A 21,167-nucleotide genomic window follows, 5' to 3' on the forward strand; every position below is an offset into this window, starting at 1 on the left:
TCCCCCTTTTTCCTCCAAACATAACGATTGTCATTATGGCCAAACAATTCTAGTTTTGAAAAAGTACGATCTTTGTCCCCATGTGCAGTTTCAATCCGTAGTCTGGCTTTTTTATGGCGGTTTTGGAGCAGTGGCTTCTTCCTTGCTGAGCGGCCTTTTAGGTTATGTCGATATAGGACTCGTTTTACTGTGGATATAGATACTTTTGTACCTGTTTCTTCCAGCATCTTCACAAGGTTCTTTGCTATTGTTCTGGGATTGATTGGCACTTTTCGCACCAAAGTATGTTCAACTCTAGGAGACTGAGCGGTATGACGGTTGCGTGGTCCAATGGTGTTTAGACTCCCATGGTGTTTAGACTCGTACTATTGTTTGTACAGATGAACATGGGACCTTCATGCGTTTGGAAATTGCTCCCAAGGATGTACCAGACTTTACAATTGTTTTTCTGGGGTCTTGGCTGATTTCTTTTGATTTTCCCATGATGTCAAGCAAAGTGGCACTGAGTTTGAAGGTAGGCCTTGAAATAAATCCACAGATATACCTCCAATTGACTTCTGGATATCAAGACAGCGATCACTCACCTCAGATTAGACAAAGATTTCTTCAACAACAAGCAGGACTCACACGATATTCTCCAAACACCCCACAGGGCAGACATCCCAATTATTCGCAAAAGGATGCGACGCAGAGGACGAAGAGCCAGGTGCCTCATCCTGACCCGCAGAAGGCAACTAGGAAAGCTGCCGTTACCATCAATATTACTCGCCAACGTGCAATCATTGGACAATAAACTAGACGAGGTACGATCACAAATATCCTACCGACGGGACATCAAAAACTGTAATATCCTATGCTTCACGGAATCGTGGCTGAATGACAACATGGATATTCAGCTAGCGGGATACACGCTATACCGGCAGGATAGAACAGCACACTCTGGTAAGAGGAGGGGGAGGGGGGGGGGGGGGGGGGGGGGGCGGGCGGTCTGTGCATATTTGTAAACAACAGCTGGTGCACGAAATCTAAGGAAGTCTCTAGATTTTGCTCGCCTGAAGTAGAGTATATTGTGATAAACTGCAGGCCACACTACTTGCCTAGAGAGTTCTCAGCTATACATTTCGTGGCTGTTTATTTACCACCACAGACAGATGCTGGCACTAAGACCGCACTCAGTCAGCTGTATAAGGAAATAAGCAAACAGGAAACCACTCACCCAGCGCTCCTTGTGGCCGGAGACTTTAATGCAGGGAAACCCAAATCAGTTCAACCAAATCTCTATCAACATGCTAAATGTGCAACCAGATGGAAAATAATTCTAGATCACCTGTACTCCACACACAGAGACGCGTACAAAGCTCTCCCTCACCCTCCATTTGGTAAATCCGACTACAACTCTATCCTCCTGATTCCTGCTTACAAGCAAAAATGAAAGCAGGAAGCACCAGTGACTCGGTCTATTAAAAAAAATGGTCAGATGAAGCAGATGCTAAACTACAGGACTGCTTTGCTATCACAGAGTGGAACATGTTCCGGGATTCTTCCGATGGCATTGAGGAGTACACCACATCAGTCACTGGCTTTAACAATAAGTGCATTGAGGACGTCGTCCCCACAGTGACTGTGCGTACATACCCCAACCAGAAGCCATGGATTACAGGCAACATTCGCACTGAGCTAAAGGGTAAAGCTGCCGCTTTCAAGGTGCGGGACTCTAACCCGGAAGCTTACAAGAAATCCCGCTATGCCCTGCGACGAACCATCAAACAGGCAAAGCGTCAATAAAGGGCTAAGATTGAATCATACTACACCGGCTCCGATGCTCGTCAGATGTGGCAGGTCTTGCAAACTATTACAGACTACAAAGGGAAGCACAGCCGCGAGCTGCCCAGTGACCCAAGCCTACCAGACGAGCTAAATCACTTCTATGCTCGCTTCGAGGCAAGCAACACTGAGGCATGCATGAGAGAATCAGCTGTTCCGGAAGACTGTGTGATCACGCTCTCCGTAGCCGACGTGAGTAAAAACTTTAAACAGGTCAACATACACAAGGCTGCGGGGCCAGATGGATTATCAGGACGTGTGCTCCGGGCATGTGCTAACCAACTGGCAGGTGTCTTCACTGACATTTTCAACATGTCCCTGATTGAGTCTGTAATATCAACATGCTTTAAGCAGACCACCATTGTCCCTGTGCCCAAGAACACAAAGGCAACCTGCCTAAATGACTACAGACCCGTAGCACTCACGTCCGTAGCCATGAAGTGCTTTGAAAGGCTGGTAATGGCTCACATCAACACCATTATCCCAGAAACCCTAGACCCACTCCAATTTACATACCGCCCAAACAGATCCACAGATGATGCAATCTCTATTGCACTCCACACTGCCCTTTCCCACCTGGACAAAAGGAACACCTATGTGAGAATGCTGTTCATTGACTACAGCTCAGCGTTCAACACCATAGTACCCTCAAAGCTCATCACTAAGTTAAGGAACCTGGGACTAAACACCTCCCTCTGCAACTGGATCCTGGACTTCCTGACAGGCCACCCCCAGGTGGTGAGGGTAGGTAGCAACACATCTGCAACACTGATCCTCAACACTGGAGCTCCCCAGGGGTGCGTGCTCAGTCCTCTCCTGTACTCCCTGTTCACCCACCACTGCATGGCCAGGCACGACTCCAGCACCATCATTAAGTTTGCTGACGACACAACAGTGGTAGGCCTGATCACCGAAAACCACGAGGCAGCCTATAGGGAGGAGGTCAGAGACCTGGCCGGGTGGTGCCAGAATAACAACCTATCCCTCAACGTAACCAAGACTAAGGAGATGATTGTGGGCTACAGGAAAAGGAGCACCGAGCACGTCCCCATTCTCATCGACGGGGCTGTAGTGGAGCAGGTTGAGAGCGTCAAATTCCTTGGTGACCACATCCAACAACAAACTAGATTGGTCCAAACACACCAAGACAGTCGTGAAGAGGGCACGACAAAGCCTATTCCCCCTCACAAAACTAAAAAGATTTGTCATGGGTCCTGAGATCCTCAAAAGGTGCTACAGCTGCAACATCGAGAGCATCCTGACCGGTTGCATCACTGCCTGGTACGGCAATTGCTCGGCCTCCGACCGCAAGGCACTTCAGAGGGTAGTGCATACGGCCCATTACATCACTGGGGCTAAGCTTCCTGCCATCCACGACCTCTACACCAGGCGGTGTCAGAGGAAGGCCCTAAAAATTGTCAAAGACCCCAGCCAGCCCAGTCATAGACTGTTCTCTCTACTACCACATGGCAAGCTGTACCGGAGTGCCAAGTCTAGGACAAAAAGGCTTCTCAACAGTTTTTACCCCAAGCCATAAGACTCCTGAACAGGTAACCAAATGGTCACCCGGGCTATTTGCATTGTGTGCCACCCCCCCCCCCCCCCCCCCCCCCGCCCCCCCCCCCAAACCCCTCTTTTACGCTGCTGCTATTCTCTGTTTATCTTATATGCATAGTCACTTTAACTATACATTCATGTACATACTACCTAAATTGGCCCGACCAACCAGTGCTCCCATTGGCTAACCGGGCTATCTGCATTGTATCCCACCTCCGCCAACCCCTCTTTTTACGCTTCTGCTACTCTCTGTTCATCATATATGCATAGTCACTTTAACAATACCTACATGTACATACTACCTCAATAAGCCTGGTGTCTGTATATAGCCTTGCTACTCTTTTTTTTCAAATGTCTTTTTACTGTTGTTTTATTTCTTTACTTACACACACATACCTTTTTTTAACATTGGTTAGAGCCTGTAAGTAAGCATTTTACTGTAAGGTGAACCTGTTGTATTCGGGGCACGTGACAAATAAACTTTGATTTGATTTGAAATGATGTCAATTAGCCTATCAGAAGCTTCTAAAGCCATGACATAATTTTCTGGAATTTTCCAAGCTGTTAAAAGGCACAGTGGAATTGTGATACAGTGAAATATAAGTGAAATAATCTGTAAACAATTGTTGAAAAAATTACTTGTGTCATGCACAAAGTAGAAGTCCTAACCGACTTACCAAAACTATAGTTTGTTAACTAGACATTTGTGGAGTGGTTGAAAAATGAGTTTTAATGACTCCAACCTAAGTGTATGTAAACTTCCGACTTCAACTGTATCTGTTGTTATATGATTAACAAAATCTCTGTTTTATGGGTATCTTGTGTCTCTTTTTTATGAGCAGTAAATTTATTCAATCTACCTCTTGCATATGATCCCTTACCTCAATAGGTATGATCTTTGTGTTTTCTTTGACAGGTCATGGCAGAGATATGTCAGAGTGGCTACAAGGACGCCCTTCGCTTTCTTGAGGAGAACCGTGAGTATGACTATGTTGCCTTTGACAGCAGTAGTGGGCTGTGCTAAGATCATAAGCTAATGTGATATACAGTACATGCAGTGAGCATCAATGATGTCAATTGTACAGGGTTCAATATGAAGTATGGAGTAAACCAACGCTTATTTATGGTGTAATATTTGTATAGACGGGTTAGCTGACAAGGTCACGAAAATGTGCGCGGAAGCCGTGCTTTGTTATGATTCTGAACAGTCAGATAGCTAGCAACAATGAGAAGAAGCTGCGGTGTGGGGACTCGTAGGTGGCTTGTTTCAGCTAGTTTTATCTTGATTACCAGGTCTTGTTTTGAGGTGTTTAGACTGATTTCATGTCAATGCTAATATGGCTAGCTAGCTAACCAACAACTTTAACAATGTATTTAAGTGACAACAAATGCTCATTGTGCAATTGTATCTATGGTTTCAATAAACATTGAGACAAAATATAGTTTACATGTTGTCAACAACCTAAGCCAACCTTGTCTGTTTTGCCCCATAGTTGCCACGCGTCGGTTTTGTTGCTAAACAAACAACTTGTCTATGCTGTATTATAAAGATGATGAATGTATTGTTTATGATGTCAGACCTGCTGAAGCTGGAGTGTCCGACTGCCGGCCCCAACCCCAACCTATCAGAAGCCGCCTGCTGCAAGCCCATCGCCATGGAAACAACAAAGAACTGGATGTTCTGGCGGCTCCGCCTCCTGAGGAAGCAACACTGGTGGTTGGATGAGCAGATTGTTGACAACCTGCCAACCCAAATCAAAAAAGGTAGATGCGTCAACCTAGACCAGGGAGGGATTGGCAACTGGCGCCCTTTTGTAGGCCTACGTATCAATTTCCACGTTTTTGTGTATATATATATATATATATATAATGATATTTTTTTACTCAGTCGGGGTCTCAACTTACTCTTGAGAGTTCGTATAGTAGAATACACAAGATGCAATTTCGTAAGATGGTTGTGCATCCGTGGTTTTTCTCTTGATATGTCAGTCACTAAGCAGGTTTCCATCAACCATTTAATGCAGTTGAATTACCTGAAACATTAAAGTTCACCACCAGGCTGATGAAAACATGAAATGCCAGTACAATTTTATAGATGCAGACATGGCAGGCACTAACTCATCACAACCAGCCTTTTATCCGCAAAAAGTCAGTTTGATGAAAACACATCTCTGGTGGGAAAATGTGCATATTGTTTTATGCAGATTTTATCATATTCACATGAAAATCTGTCGCAAATTGGATGGAAACGTAGCTACTCCGTCACTCAATTAGCCCATGTCAGCATTTTTTGGGGGGGATTGATAAATTCTAATTTTGCCAACTATCTAAACTTACAGTAATCATGATCATGGTTGAATTACAGATCGGGGAGCCCCCAATGATTTTGTTAGTCACTCAGATATCATATTAAAAACTGCTAAATCTTCTCTCCGCCCCATGGCAAAATGTGTAGAATTGCAGCAAACTTGGGTTTAAAACTACAACATTTTCTCTCTGCCCAAAGGCAGAATGTGTAGAATTGTAGCAAATTTGGTTGAAAACTACAACATTGTCTCTACGCCCCATGGCAGAATGTGACGAATTGCAGGAACTTAACTCTTAAACTGCAATGTTTTCCTTCTGCTGTCAAGAGGGGGGCTGTGGTTGTTGTGTGTATCTGAAAGTCATCTGAGGCTGTGCCCGTGTCATCGAAGTGTGACATATTGTGTCTCTATGACTGTAGTGTTTTGTGAAGCGTGCCAGCAGAAGCCTGGTCTGTATGCTCAGGTGTCTGAGATGCTGCCGGTCAGAGTGGCCTCCTACATGCTCCTGCCCTGCACACTACCTGTGGTATCAGCCTACTCAGTGGGCAAGAGGTAAGTCTACATCCTATACCACTATACCTACCACAAACTAACAAGCCCTCAATGAACTCAATGCAGTCACAGTAGCTCAAACAGCAACCAATGACAACAGTAATGCAAACAAATCAGCTTTTAAAAAGTCCATAAATAACCTTTAGCATAACTATCCTTTAGCATACAGCAACCTCATTAGCCCACCACAGCAACCAAATATCTACCCTCTGTTCTGTTGGCGAACGTGCAATCACTGGAAAATAAACGGAATGAGCTCTGTTCGAGACTATCCTATCAATGTGATCTGAAGAACTGTAATATCCTATATTTCTCAGTTGTGGCAAAACAAGGACATGGTAAATATAAATGTATTTGGACAGAACGGTGGCGTCTGAGAAGCTCAAGGGGAGGTGGTGAGTGTGTCTCTTTGTTAACAACAGCAGGTGTGCCATCGCTAATATTAAGAAAGTCTCTAGGTTCTGCTTTCCTGAGTTGCAATAGCTCACGATAAGCTGTAGACCATACTATTTACCGATGCGACACTTAGACCACATTCAACGAGCTGTATAGGGCTATAAGCAAACGAGAAAATGCTCCTCGTGGCCGGTGACTTTAATGCAGGAAATCCGTTTCACCTCATTTCTACCAGCATGTCACCTGTGCAACTAGAGTCCAAAAAACTCTAGATCACCTTTACTCCACACACAGAGATGCATACAAAGTTCTCCCTCGACCTCCATTTGGCAATTCTGACCATAACTCTATAATCCTGATTCCCGCTTACAAGCAAAAACTCAAACAGTAAGTACCTGTGACGGGCAAAATATGGAAGTGATCTGATGACGCGGACAGCACTGTTTCGCTAGCACAGACTGGGATATGTTCCAGGATTCATCCGATGGCATTGAGGAGTTTACCACATCAGTCCCCAGCTTCAATAATAAGTGCATCGACGCCGTCGTCCCCAAATTGACCGTACATACATATTTATTGTTGCCATGGATTGTAGGCAACATCCGCACTGGCCTAAAGGCTAGAACTGCCGCTTTCAAGGAGCAGGACACTAATGTGGATGCTTATAAGAAATCCCGAATACTCCCTCCAACGAACCATCAAACAGGAAAAGCGTCAATACAGGACCAAAATCGAATCATACTACTCTGGCTCAGACGCTCGTCGCATGTGGTTGGGCTTGCAAACAATCATGGATTACAAAGGGAAACCCATCCGCAAGCTGTCCAGTGATGCGAGCCTACCAGACGAGCTAAATACCTTCAATGCTCACTTTGAGGCTAGCAACACTGAATGTGAGATCATGCTCTCGTTGCCGATGTGAGAAAGACCTATAAACAGGTTAACATTCACAAGGCCAGACGGATGACCAGGATGCGTACTCAGAGCATGCGCTGACCAGCTGGTAAGCGTCTTCACTGACATTTTCAACCTCTCCCTGATCCAATCTGTAATGCCTATATGTTTCAAGCAGACCACCATAATCCCTGTGCCAAAGGACGCCAAGGTGTTCTGTCTAAATGACTATCGCAGCACTCACATCTGTAGCCATAAAATGTTTTGAAAGTCATGGCTTACATAAACACCATCATCCCAGACACCCTAGACCCACTCCAATTCACATAACTCCCCAAAAGATCCACAGTTTAAGCAATCTCTATTACAATCCACACTGCCCTTTCCCACCTGGACAAAAGGAACACTTACGTGAGAATGCTGTTCATTGACTACAGCTCAGCGTTCAACACCGTAGTGCCCTTCAAGCTCATTACTAAACTAAGGACCCTGGGATGAACACCTCCTTCTGCAACTGGATCCTGGACTTCCTGCCTGGCCATTCCAGGTGGTGAGGTTAGGCAACAACACATCCGCCACGCTGGCCCTCAACACTGGGGCCCCTGAGGGGTGCGTGCTTAGTCCCCTAGTGTACTCCCTGTTCACCCACGACTGGCAGCGCACGACTTCAACACCATCAATAAGTTTGCCAACGATACGACGGTGGTAGCAGACCTGATTACCGATGACAATGAGATCGCCTATAGGGAGGAGGCCAGAGACCTGGCAGTGTGGTGCCAGGACAACAACCTCTCCCTCAACGTCAGCAAGACAAAACAGCTGATTGTGGACTACAGGAAGGGGAGGGCTGAGCATGCCCCCATCCACATGAACAGGGCTGAAGTGGAGCAGGTCGAGAGCTTCAAGTTCCTCGGTGTCCACATCACTAAGGAATGATCATGGTCCACATCACACCAACACAGTCGTGAAGAGGACATGATGCGTCTTCCCCCTCAGGAGCCTGAATAGATTCCTCAAAAAATTCTAAAGCTGCTCCTTTGAGAGCATCTTGACGGTTTCATCACCGCTTGGTATGGTAGCTTCTTGGCATCCGACCAAAAGGTGTTACAGAGGGTAATGCGTACGGCCCAGTACATCACTGGGGCCGAGCTCCCTGCCATCCGGGACCTCTATACCAGGCGGTGTCAGAGGAAGGCCCTAAAAATTGTGAGACTCCAGCCACCCAAGACATTGACCGTTCAGCTTCCACCCCTAAGCTATAAGACTGCTAAATAGTTAAATAATTAATCAATAGCTACCTGGAATATCTGCATTGACCCTTTTCGTACTAATCTCTTTTGATTTATCACATATGCTGCTGTTACCGTTTAATCTATCCCGTTGTCTAGTCATTTTATCCCTACCTATATGTACATATCTACCTCAATTACCTCGTACCCCTGCACATCAACTCGGTACTGGTTGTCATACTCATTGTGTATTTATTCCTTGTGTTATTATTTTTTTATTATTTGTCTTTTTTTATCTCTGCATTGTTGGAAGCATGTGACAAATACAATTTAGTAGGTTGAGGTTTCTTACTAAACCCAATCAATTTGAATGTCCTGCACAGGGCCGCCACCTAGTGGACATTGTAACAAAATAGGCAAGTCAATCCACCACTGGTGGTACATCACAGTACATTGACTCTTCTTGTCCCTCTCCTGTACTCCAGGTTTGTGGAGTGGATCCCAGAGGTTCCTGCAGATATGCGTTGGCTAGCTGGGGTGGCTGGGGATGTGGCTGGGAGCATGTGCAGACAGACCCGGAGAGGAGCACCAGCAGACATAACCAGGTGAGAGACATGGAGTTTCTACTACTGGGTTATATTATTGATGGATGGAGTCTACTTGTAGATTTGGATGTATGTCATACAGTATGAATAAAGTCTAATGGCCTTGTGTTTTTTATTTTTGCAGTGATGGTTCCCTGAGGAATTGCATGAGTCTGCCCCTACCCCTGGACAGTGACGGACCCAGGGAGAGAGACTGTCACCTCTCCGGGTTTGCTCGTTCTGTTCTCAACTTCCAAAGCCAATACTGGAACATCCCCATCCCCCCCCCTTCCCACCGCCCCACCAGCCCCCACACGCCCAGCTCCTCCCCACGACAGATCTGCTTCAGTGTTCATTTTGGCACTCTTTTTTAGATTCATTCTAGTCTGGCATTTTGACTAAAATATCATTAAATCTTAGTCACATTTTTGTGATTTGAATAATGATTTAGTCATTGTTAAAATGACAAAAACAGCCATTTTAGTCAACTGAATGCACTTTAATTTGAGTCATATTTTAGTCACATCACATTTGTATTGCCTCATTAGCCACAAATCACATTTCCATCCAGAGTTTTTATGGGAGTAAAGTCAAATCAAAGATTTTTATAACTAACCCAAGATGGACCATAACTACTGAGATGGTCGGCTATTCAAGAAATAAGTTGTTTTATCTAACGTCCAAGCAGGAAAGCATGATTCCAAATACAGTATTTTGATGTGCAACCTAATCCAAAAATTGTCATGAATTGCGAGTTGATATATTTATGAATTGTGAGTTGGTATATTTTACTGTTAAAATAGGGCTCTAGAATTTTCTGATATTTTTTGTTCAATAGAGATGAATTTGCCTATATCGTTGTGTGCACGCTTATCATAGGCACATTTATTTGGGGGCTTATACACCACATGATAAAGTGAGAACTCAAAACACATTAGCTAGATCACTAATACTAAATATAATACCCACTGCTAGTAGCCATGTATTCATCTAAAAGTAAATGTAATGTCCTTTTTTTGTTGCAGTTGTAGCCCTGCTACCCTATGCACTCGCAATAACGCATTTCGCAGGCTTCGTATCTTAAAGCCATATCTAATATTTTGATTATAAAATAGTTGCTATTTATTTTATTTAACTAGGCAAGTCCGTTAAGAACAAATTCTTATTTACAATGACGGCCTACACCGGCCAAACCCAGATGACCAATTGTGCGCCGCCCTACGGGACTCCCAATCACTGCTAGTCGTGATACAGCCTGGGTTTGAACCAGGGTGTCTGTAGTGATGCTTCATCCACTGAGATGTAGTGCCTTAGACCGCTGTGCCACTCAGGAGCTCAGTTGAGCTGAAAATTATGGAAATGACAAATATAAAGTATACCCACAGAAAGCTGAGCACAGTAGTTGCTTGTAAAGCTATGTATTTCCTGCAATTGGATTTTGAAATGTTATATTGAAATGCTATACAATCAAGAAGCTTTTTTTCTCTCTCCCGGAGTGCACACTGTGGCTTGCTCATCACAGCAGCAGGCTCCAACGGAACAAGCCAAGGGACTGGGCAGACACTTTCATTGCAGGAATCATGAGGATAATGCACTTTACTGTTTGACCAAATCATGGTCTTAGCCACCCAAAAAAATGGGACTTTTTTTTAAATTATTTTTTTAAACTTTTGAGTGAGGTGAACATGTCATGAATGTTCAGCTCGCACGGCACCCAATACAAATTTAACTCGCACAGCCAAGTCAAAGGGTTGCAAAACGCCATTAAATGGTTTCAGTCTAGAGCCTTGCCCCTTGACATACTGTAGCTATATTGTAATCAAATTTGTGTCATAAGTAGTGGTCTGATACTGTAGGTTGCAGCAAACCACAAGCTAGCACTATCAATCAGTTATTAACCTATTTGAGCGACAAAGGAGACTGGTGGGAGGAGCTATAGGAGGATGGGCATTTTTGTAATGTCTGAAAAGGAATAAATGGAACATATCAAACATATGGAAACCACATGTACCAGCTAAAGTTCCCTCCCACGGGGCCTGTCTATAGTGTATAGGAACTGAAAGGTGGATTCGGATAGGCAAAAAATGGTCATGTGATCGAATAGCTTTGGGATCCAGAACTGTTAGACACACTTGACTCAATCATGTCTTTTGATCACTCCACCAATCATTTTTATTCTACAGTACACATTGGAAAACATTTAACCAGCTCACCACCTCTGCCCGTGAATAATGTTTTGGAAATGCACATTTTATAAATCACTTTGTCTAGTTTTACCAGATAACGTGTTATCACTACCTACTTACCTGCAGTACCTACATGCCTACAGTACCTAACTACCTGTGTTCAGTCAAATGTAGCATTCATGCCTCCTTCCTAATGGACTGTTGACCTGAGTTGACGTTGACTTCCTTGACTAAGAGCTGTGTGTTTTCCTGACTACTATTAGACAGGACCCTTGAACTGAACTATGAACTACTGTGATGTCAAGAAATTTGAATCACAATATCTCTCAATGTTGACCATTGCTTTTGAACAATAACTTTAGGTGCATAGGATTCACAATTTTAATGGCATGATCAAATGTCAAATTTAAGTTCCCACACTGCCCCATTTATAGTAGGGTACATACTGTTCTTGTATTTATAACGTGTGTAACACTGTGAAAACCTCTACCTACTTGTCCCTAAGATGCCAGGTGGTTAAGATGTCCCTAAGATGGCCTAGTGGTTAGCGGTATATTTCGTAAATATACTTTACTGTTGTTATTTCACATTAAGAACCTTATCTTAATAACATAAAACACAACAACGGTTTTTATGATGTGACCTTTTGTGTTTAAATATACTGTAAGTATTAAAATCCTATTTTGGTGCCTCGTCATTATGGAAACTGTGCAGAATAGGTAGGGGAGAGTGGGATAAGTTGAACCAAAGCGGTAAATTGAGCTTTGTTTATACACAAAAATCCATAATTTGACCAAATATTTAGGAAGAGTCCATAATTGCATGGAGTTTGAAGGAAGAAACCACATGGAAAAAGTGGTAAGCAAGTTAGGTATAAAAACAAATGTTTACCACGTCAAATTAATTTGTGTTTGAGGTTTCATGATGCTTGTATCTAAACCCCAACAGTTGGGGTCTCAATAACCTTCAATATGAGATCCTAAACCTAGCATGAAAGTGCATCCTTGTAGCTGTGTGGGCTAATATAGTGAAGATGTTTGCCTTGGGGTAAATTGAGCCAATGACCATGGGGTAAGTTGAGACAATGGTTGAGCCAATTGCAACTTGAGCAAAAAATTCTTCCTAGGCTTAAACAGGGTCTGGTCTATGTTAAAAATGTTTTTAAAAGTACAAAGTGTTTGTTAGGCATTAAGCCTGTGTTAAAATATGCTTAAAATGATACAAATATATATTGTGATTGTACTGAATTGTGTTTGGGAAATAAAGATAGATATGGTTTTATAAAGGTAGTGGTAATATTTAATTCAGTACATAAATGTGTAGGTGGCTTAACCCCATACCCAGGGTAAGTTGTGCAAACCACTTTTTTGGACAAGATATATTTTTTAAACTTTAATGTTTACATGAATTCTGATTATTTCCAGGGATTTGCAACATCCTGAAATATATGTAGATATCTTTGTTAGAAAAAATACTACATTTCCCTTGACCGAGTGATGCTGAATGTAAAAAATGTCTTAAATTACCCCACTCTCCCGTAAGTGTTTTCACTGTTGGGTACATACACTGAGTGCACAAAACATACCCTTTCCATGACAGACTGACCAGGTAAAAGCTATGATCCCTTATTGATGTCACTTAAATCCACTTCAATCTGTGCAGATGAAGGGGAGGAGATGGGTTAAATAAGGATTTTTAAACCTTGAGATAATTGAGACATGGATTGTGTATGTCTGCCATTCAGAGGATGAATGGGAAATACAAAATATTTAAGTGCCTTTGGACAGGGTATGGGAGTAGGTGCCAGGCACACCGCTTTGTGTGTTAAGCACTGCAACACTGCTGGGTTTTTCAATCTCAACAGTTTCCCGTGTGTAAAGAATAGTCCACCACCCAAAGGACATTGAGCCAAATTGACACAACTGTGGGAAGCATTAGAGTCAACATGGGCCAGCATCCACGCGGAACGCTTTTAGTCCATGCCCGACGAATTGAGGCTGTTCTGAGGGCAAAAGGGAGTGCAGTTTTATTTTACTAGGCAAGTCAGTTAAGAACAAATTCTTATTTTCAATGACGGCCTAGAAACAGTGGGTTAACTGCCTTGTTCAGGGGCAGAACAACAGATTTTTACCTTGTCAGCTCAGGATTCGGTCTTGCAGCCTTTCGGTTACTAGTCCAACGCTCTAACCACTAGGCTACCTACCTGCCACAGTATTAGGAAGGTGTTCCTGTTTTGTACACATCTGAAAGAAGTATTTTCCCAGATGTTGAAGTTAGGTTAATTTTTGGTTCTGAATTCAAGTTTTAATGACTCCAACCTAAGTGTATGTAAACTTCCGACTTCAACTGTATGTGTGTATATATATAAAAAATCAGAAAACAAACGGCATTACCATCCCAATAAACGTGAGGCAACAGTCATATAATATAATTGGACCTTGTGTGTATTATTTAACATAACTATTAAAATAGTACTCACTCATAGGAATGGGTAGTTGTTTACAAGTTGCTAGGTATCCCATAAAGCCATCACCAAAAAACAAATTTTAATCTTCTTGTGGTTTGGTAACTTGCTGTTCTTTTAAGGACTCTGGCTCGACTGAAGACTCAAATTTAGAAACATTATAAAGCAGCATCCGTGCATGACATCCAGCACAACATAACAGAGTGCTTATGGGCATAGGCTCGGGAAGTAAAAAATAATGATATATATATATATATAATAATAATAAATGTAATACAAAAAAATATATAGTGCACTGGGCCTTTACTAGTTCTGTATTAGTGGAGACTGTAGTGCAGGCAAAAAAGAAAAATTCCCACTGCAGTATTGGAAGAGCTTGTACTACACATTTATCAGTGAGGTTGGTAGCCTTATGGCTATGGCTAGCTACGGCTCAGTATCAGATCAAATGCCTTTCTGAATGGTTTGCATATTTTACAGTTGGTTTAACGCAATTTTACAGTTATCGTTCTGTGCATGCAGTTGCGTTTTAATTGTTTGTTTTTTTTTGTTGGTCATGTTGTTCTTATTATCTGGCTAGCCTACCTAGATCTGCCCTTGCTTTAGGTGGACGATGCAGGCGATGTGTTCGGCATCACTGCAGGTACAAAAGGACGATAAGGAAGGAGATCAAGAGAGAATGCTAATCCTGGTGTCCAGTAGAGATACAAAAGAGTGACTGTGACAAGGGGGCCTGACATGCAAGGCTTAGAGCCCACCAGGTGAGGGCGCAGTAGTCATAATAAATAACCACCTGTTGGATCTCAGACAAGTAACCAACTCAAGTCACCTACCCCCTCACTTCTTCATAGAGATATGCAGTTGAGCATTTCAAGAGCACCGAATGTTTTTATAAGTAGGCCCAGGTGTAAAACAATGGAAAGTATTATATGAAGTGGGTACTCTTTTTATACTTAAAAATGTTCTTACTCCCGGGTGGCCAGTGGTCTAAGGCACTGACTGCATTGCAGTACTAGCTGTGCCACCAGAGACCCTGGGTTCGAGCCCAGGCTCTGTCGCAGCCGGCCGCGACCGGGAGGTCCATGGGGCAACGCACAATTGGCCTAGCGTCGTCTGGGTTAGGGAGGGTTTGGCCTGTAGGGATATCCTTGTCTCATCGCGAAACTAGCGACTACTGTGGCGGGCGCAGTGCAAGCTGACCAGGTGCACTGTGTTTCCTCCGGCACATTGGTGCAGCTGGCTTCCTGGTTGGATGCGCGCTGTGTTAAGAAGCAGTGCGGCTTGGTTGGTTTGTGTTTTGGAGGACGCATGACTTTCGACCTTCGTCTCTCCCGAGCCCGTACAGGAGTTGAAGCAATGAGACAAGATAGTAACTACTAACAATTGGATACCACGAAATTGGGGAGAAAAAGGGTCAAATTAAAATGTTCTTTCACATCCCACTACATCTCTTCTGCCTTCTAATGACTTTATCTTCCATCTCCCTATCCCATAATTCCAGTATCTTCCTGGTTGACTTTGCATGGACATAGAGCAGATTTATATTTATTTAACTAGGCAAGTCAGTTAAGAACAAATTCTCATTTTCAATGAAAGCATAGAAACAGTGAGTTAACTGCCTTGTTCAGGGGCAGAACAACATATTTGTACCTTGTCTGCTCAGGGATTTGATCTGCCAACCCTTTTTGTTACAAGTCCAATGCTCTAACCACTAGACTACCTGCCATCCCAGATCCCCAGCCTCCTGCCCAGGATGGCTTTCCTCATGAGGGTTGACTTCCATAGAGAGGACCCTGACACAGATGTTTTGGAGCTGGTGAATGAATGTGGAAGTACAACCAGACCTACCAGCTTGCCCAGGGTGTACGAGTACTCTCTCTCTCTCTCACACACACACAAATTATTGTTGTCTTATAAACAATGACAGGCCAGCGGGGTCTGACAACTTGGATGGAAAGTTACTGAGGATAATAGAGGACAATACTGCCACTCTTATTTGCCACATATTGAATTTAAGAAAGTGTGTGCCCTCAGGCCTGGAGGGAGGCTAAAGTCATTCTGCTACCTAAGAATAATAAAGCCCCCTTTACTGGCTCAAATAGCCGACCAATCAGTCTGTTACCAACCCTCAGTAAACTTTTGGAAAAAATGGGGTTTGACCAGATACAATGCTATTTTACAGTAAACAAATTGACAACAGACTTTCAGCAGGGAAGGACATTCAACAAGCACAGCACTTACACAAATGACTGATGATTGGCTGAGAGAAAATAATGATAAAAAGATTGTGGGGGCTGTTTTGTTAGACTTCAGTGCGGCTTTTAACATTATCGATAACAGTCTCCTGCTGGAAAAATGTATGTTTTATGGCTTGACACTCCCTACGATATTGTGGATAAAGAGCTACCTGTCTAACAAAACACAGAGGGTGTTCTCTCCAGCATAATACAGATAGAATCAGGAATTCCCTAGGGCAGCTGTCTAAGCCCCTAGAGACTGCATCATCGGTGGATCTGTTGGTGCGGTATGCAAATTGAGTGGGTCTAGGGTTTCTGGGATAATGTTGTTGATGTGAGCCATGACCAGCATTTCAAAGCACTTCATGACTACAGACGTGAGTGCTATGTGTCGGTAATCATTTAGGCAGGTTACCTTAGTGTTTTTGGGCACAAGGACTATGGTGGTCTGCTTGAAACATTTAGCTTGTCTGGTAGGCTCGTGTCACTGAGCAGCTTGTGGCTGTGCTTCCCTTTGTAGTCTGTAATAGTTTGCAGGCCCTGCCACATCTGACGAGCATCGGAGCCGGTGTAATATGATTCAATCTTTGTCCTGTATTGACGCTTTGCCTGTTTGATGTCTTCTGGTTGGGGTAATTACGTACAGTCACTGTGGGGACGACGTCCTCGATGCACTTATTGATAAAGCCAGTGACAGATGTGGTGTACTCCTCAATGCCATCGGAAGAATCCCGGAACATATTCCTGTCTGAGCTAGCAAAACAGTCCTGTAGTTTAGCATCTGCTTCATCTGTCCACTTTTTTTTAGACTGAGCCACTGGTGCTTCCTTTAATTTTAGCTTGTAAGCAGGAATCAGGAGGATAGAATTATGGTCAGATTTGCCAAAAGGAGGGCAAGGGAGAGCTTTGTACATGTCTCTGTGTGTGGAGTAAAGGTGGTCTAGAATTTTTTTCCCTCTGGTTGCACATTTACCACGCTGATAGAAATGAGGTAAAACTGATTTAAGTTTTCCTGCATTAAAGTCCCCGGCCACTAGGAGCACCACCTCTGGATGAGCGTTTTTTCTGTTTGCTTATGGCGGTATACAGCTCATTGAGTGCGGTTTTAGTGTTAGTACAAAGCTTACAATATAGTCTAAAAAGATCACATTTGGGTCCATGATAAACGCTATATAAAACCCAAACATTATTATTATTATTATTATTATTAGAGAGATGAGTTGTGTGTAGGGTGATATAGCCAAAATGTCATATCACAATATTTTTCTGACCGAGGGTAATACAGAACAGTAGTAATACTCAGTGCTGTAGGCCTACCTGTATGATGTCTAGGCCAGGCTGAGGGTACTACAGAACAGTAGTAATACTCAGTGCTGTAGACCTACCTGTATGATGTCTAGGCCAGGCTGAGGGTACTCCAGAACAGTAGTAATACTCAGTGCTGTAGGCCTACCTGTATGATGTCTAGTCCAGACTGAGGGTACTACAGAACAGTAGTAATAATCAGTGCTGTAGGCCTACCTGTATGATGTCTAGGCCAGGCTGACGGTACTACAGAACAGTAGTAATACCCAGTGCTGTAGGCCTACCTGTATGATGTCTAGGCTGAGGGTACTACAGAACAGTAGTAATACTCAGTACTGTAGGCCTACCTGTATGATGTCTAGGCCAGGCTGAGGGTACTACAGAACAGTAGTAATACTCAGTGCTGTAGGCCTACCTGTATAATGTCTAGTCCAGACTGAGGGTACTACAGAACAGTAGTAATACTCAGTACTGTAGGCCTACCTGTATGATGTCTAGGCTGAGGGTACTACAGAACAGTAGTAATACTCAGTACTGTAGGCCTATCTGTATGAGGGTACTACAGAACAGTAGTAATACTCAGTACTGTAGGCCTACCTGTATGATGTCTAGGCCAAGCTGAGGGAGGTAGAGAGAATTAAGAAAAAAGGGTAATGGGTAGTTGAAATCTAGAGGAAAAGATCAATCCAAATCAAATCAAATTTTATTTGTCACATACACATGGTTAGCAAATGTTAATGCGAGTGTAGCGAAATGCTTGTGCTTCTAGGTCTGACAATGCAGTAATAACCAACAAGTAATCTAGCTAACAATTCCAAAACTACTACCTTATAGACACAAGTGTAAGGGGATAAAGAATATGTACATAAAGATATATGAATGAGTGATGGTACAGAGCGGCATAGGCAAGATGCAGTAGATGGTATTGAGTGCAGTATATACATATGAGATGAGTATGTAAACAAAGTGGCATAGTTAAAGTGGCTAGTGATACATGTATTACATAAAGATGCAGTAGCTGACATAGAGTACAGTATATACATATACATATGAGATGAATAATGTAGGGTATGTAAACATTATATTAGGTAGCATTGTTTAAAGTGGCTAGTGATATATTTTACATAATTTCCCATCAATTCCCATTATTAAAGTGGCTGGAGTTGAGTCAGTGTGTTGGCAGCAGCCACTCAATGTTAGTGGTGGCTGTTTAACAGTCTGGTGGCCTTGAGATAGAAGCTGTTTTTCAGTCTCTCGGTCCCAGCTTTGATGCACCTGTACTGACCTCGCCTTCTTGATGATAGCGGGGTGAACAGGCAGTGGCTCGGGTGGTTGTTGTCCTTGATGATCTTTATGGCCTTCCTGTGACATCGGACGGTGTAGGTGTCCTGGAGGGCAGGTAGTTTGCCCCCGGTGATGCGTTGTGCAGACCTCACTACCCTCTGGAGAGCCTTAAGGTTGTGGGCGGAGCAGTTGCCGTACCAGGCGGTGATACAGCCCGACAGGATGCTCTCGATTGTGCATCTGTAGAAGTTTGTGAGTGCTTTTGGTGACAAGCCAAATTTCTTCAGCCTCCTGAGGTTCAAGAGGCGCTGCTGCGCCTTCTTCACGATGCTGTCTGTGTGGGTGGACCAATTCAGTTTGTCTGTGATGTGTACGCCGAGGAACTTAAAACTTACTACCCTCTCCACTACTGTTCCATCGATGTGGATAGGGGGGTGTTCCCTCTGCTGTTTCCTGAAGTCCACAATCATCTCCTTAGTTTTGTTGACGTTGAGTGTGAGGTTATTTTCCTGACACCACACTCCGAGGGCCCTCACCTCCTCCCTGTAGGCCGTCTTGTCGTTGTTGGTAATCAAGCCTACCACTGTTGTGTCGTCCGCAAACTTGATGATTGAGTTGGAGGCGTGCGTGGCCACGCAGTCGTGGGTGAACAGGGAGTACAGGAGAGGGCTCAGAACGCACCCTTGTGGGGCCCCAGTGTTGAGGATCAGCAGGGTGGAGATGTTGTTGCCTACCCTTTACCACCTGGGGGCGGCCCGTCAGGAAGTCCAGTACCCAGTTGCACAGGGCGGGGTCGAGACCCAGGGTCTCGAGCTTGATGATGAGCTTGGAGGGCACTATGGTGTTAAATGCCGAGCTGTAGTCGATGAACAGCATTCTCACATAGCTATTCCTCTTGTCCAGATGGGTTAGGGCAGTGTGCAGTGTGGTTGAGATTGCATCGTCTGTGGACCTATTTGGGCGGTAAGCAAATTGGAGTGGGTCTAGGGTGTCAGGTAGGGTGGAGGTGATATGGTCCTTGACTAGTCTCTCAAAGCACTTCATGATGACGGAAGTGAGTGCTACGGGGCGGTAGTCGTTTAGCTCAGTTACCTTAGCTTTCTTGGGAACAGGAACAATGGTGGCCCTCTTGAAGCACGTGGGAACAACAGACTGGGATAGGGATTGATTGAATATGTCCGTAAACACACCAGACAGCTGGTCTGCGAAATGCTCTGTGGGCGCGGCTGGGGATGCCGTCTGGGCCTGCAGCCTTGCGAGGGTTGACACGTTTAAATGTTTTCCTCACGTCGGCTGCAGTGAAGGAGAGTCCGCATGTTTTAGTTGCGAGCCGTGTCAGTGGCACTGTATAGTCCTCAAAGCGATAGTCCTCAAAGCGGGCAAAAAAGTGATTTAGTCTGCCTGGGAGCAAGACATCCTGGTCCGTGAGGGGGATGGTTTTCTTTTTGTAATCCGTGATTGACTGTAGACCCTGCCACATACCTCTTGTGTCTGAGCCGTTGAATTGAGATTCTACTTTGTCTCTATACTGACGCTTAGCTTGTTTGATTGCCTTGCGGAGGGAATAGTTACACTGTTTGTATTCGGTCATGTTTCCGGTCACCTTGCCCTGATTAAAAGCAGTGGTTAGCGCTTTCAGTTTCACGCGAATGCTGCCATCAATCCACGGTTTCTGGTTTGGGAATGTTTTAATCGTTGCTATGGGAACGACATCTTCAACGCATGTTCTAATGAACTCGCTCACCGAATCAGCGTATTCGTCAATGTTGTTGTCTGACGCAATACGAAACATATCCCAGTCCACGTGATGGAAGCAGTCTTGGAGTGTGGAATCAGATTGGTCGGACCAGCGTTGAACAGACCTCAGCGGGAGCTTCTTGTTTTAGTTTCTGTCTGTAGGCAGGGATCAACAAAATGGAGTCGTGGTCAGCTTTTCTGAAAGGAGAGCGGGGCAGGGCCTTATATGCGTCGCGGATGGTTAGTCATTAGTGGTTAGTCATTAGTTAAATGGTTAGTCATTAGTTAAAATGGAATATGACACCAATGAGGGAAATATTCACAGCCCAAACTAAACCAGTATAGTGCTATGTCAGGCAAACATTTACCAAACTATATTTCTCTTTCCAAATCTGGTCTTTCTCAATGTGCAACTTGTCAGCTTTTAGCGTCTCCCACTGTCTGTGACAGAGACTTGCCCTACAGTAGCCTAGGACAAGAGATTTCACAGCTATGCCAACCTCACACCCCAAATTATGTAGTTGGCTTCCATGAACCCTCTCTTAAAGGGAAACAAACACTGTTTCTGTGAAGTAGAGATCAGATACTAGACAGCCTGGTTACCCATCATTG

General features: G+C 43.9%; 1 protein-coding gene across 1 annotated transcript in view; it reads left to right on the forward strand.

The window, feature by feature from the left end:
* The window catches only part of LOC139392574 (patatin-like phospholipase domain-containing protein 2), a 34,337-nt gene extending 21,524 nt beyond the window's left edge, over positions 1 to 12,813 (forward strand). Inside the window, exons 5-9 of the mRNA XM_071140642.1 lie at positions 4,298 to 4,358; positions 4,960 to 5,145; positions 6,107 to 6,239; positions 9,244 to 9,363; positions 9,488 to 12,813. Of these exons, the coding sequence (XP_070996743.1) occupies positions 4,298 to 4,358; positions 4,960 to 5,145; positions 6,107 to 6,239; positions 9,244 to 9,363; positions 9,488 to 9,716 (729 nt within the window). The 3' untranslated portion in view covers positions 9,717 to 12,813. The remainder of the gene's footprint in view (positions 1 to 4,297; positions 4,359 to 4,959; positions 5,146 to 6,106; positions 6,240 to 9,243; positions 9,364 to 9,487) is intronic.
* The last annotated feature ends 8,354 nt before the right edge of the window (positions 12,814 to 21,167 follow it).

Source organism: Oncorhynchus clarkii, chromosome 33, assembly GCF_045791955.1.
Source record: "Oncorhynchus clarkii lewisi isolate Uvic-CL-2024 chromosome 33, UVic_Ocla_1.0, whole genome shotgun sequence".
NCBI classification, from domain to species: domain Eukaryota; kingdom Metazoa; phylum Chordata; class Actinopteri; order Salmoniformes; family Salmonidae; genus Oncorhynchus; species Oncorhynchus clarkii.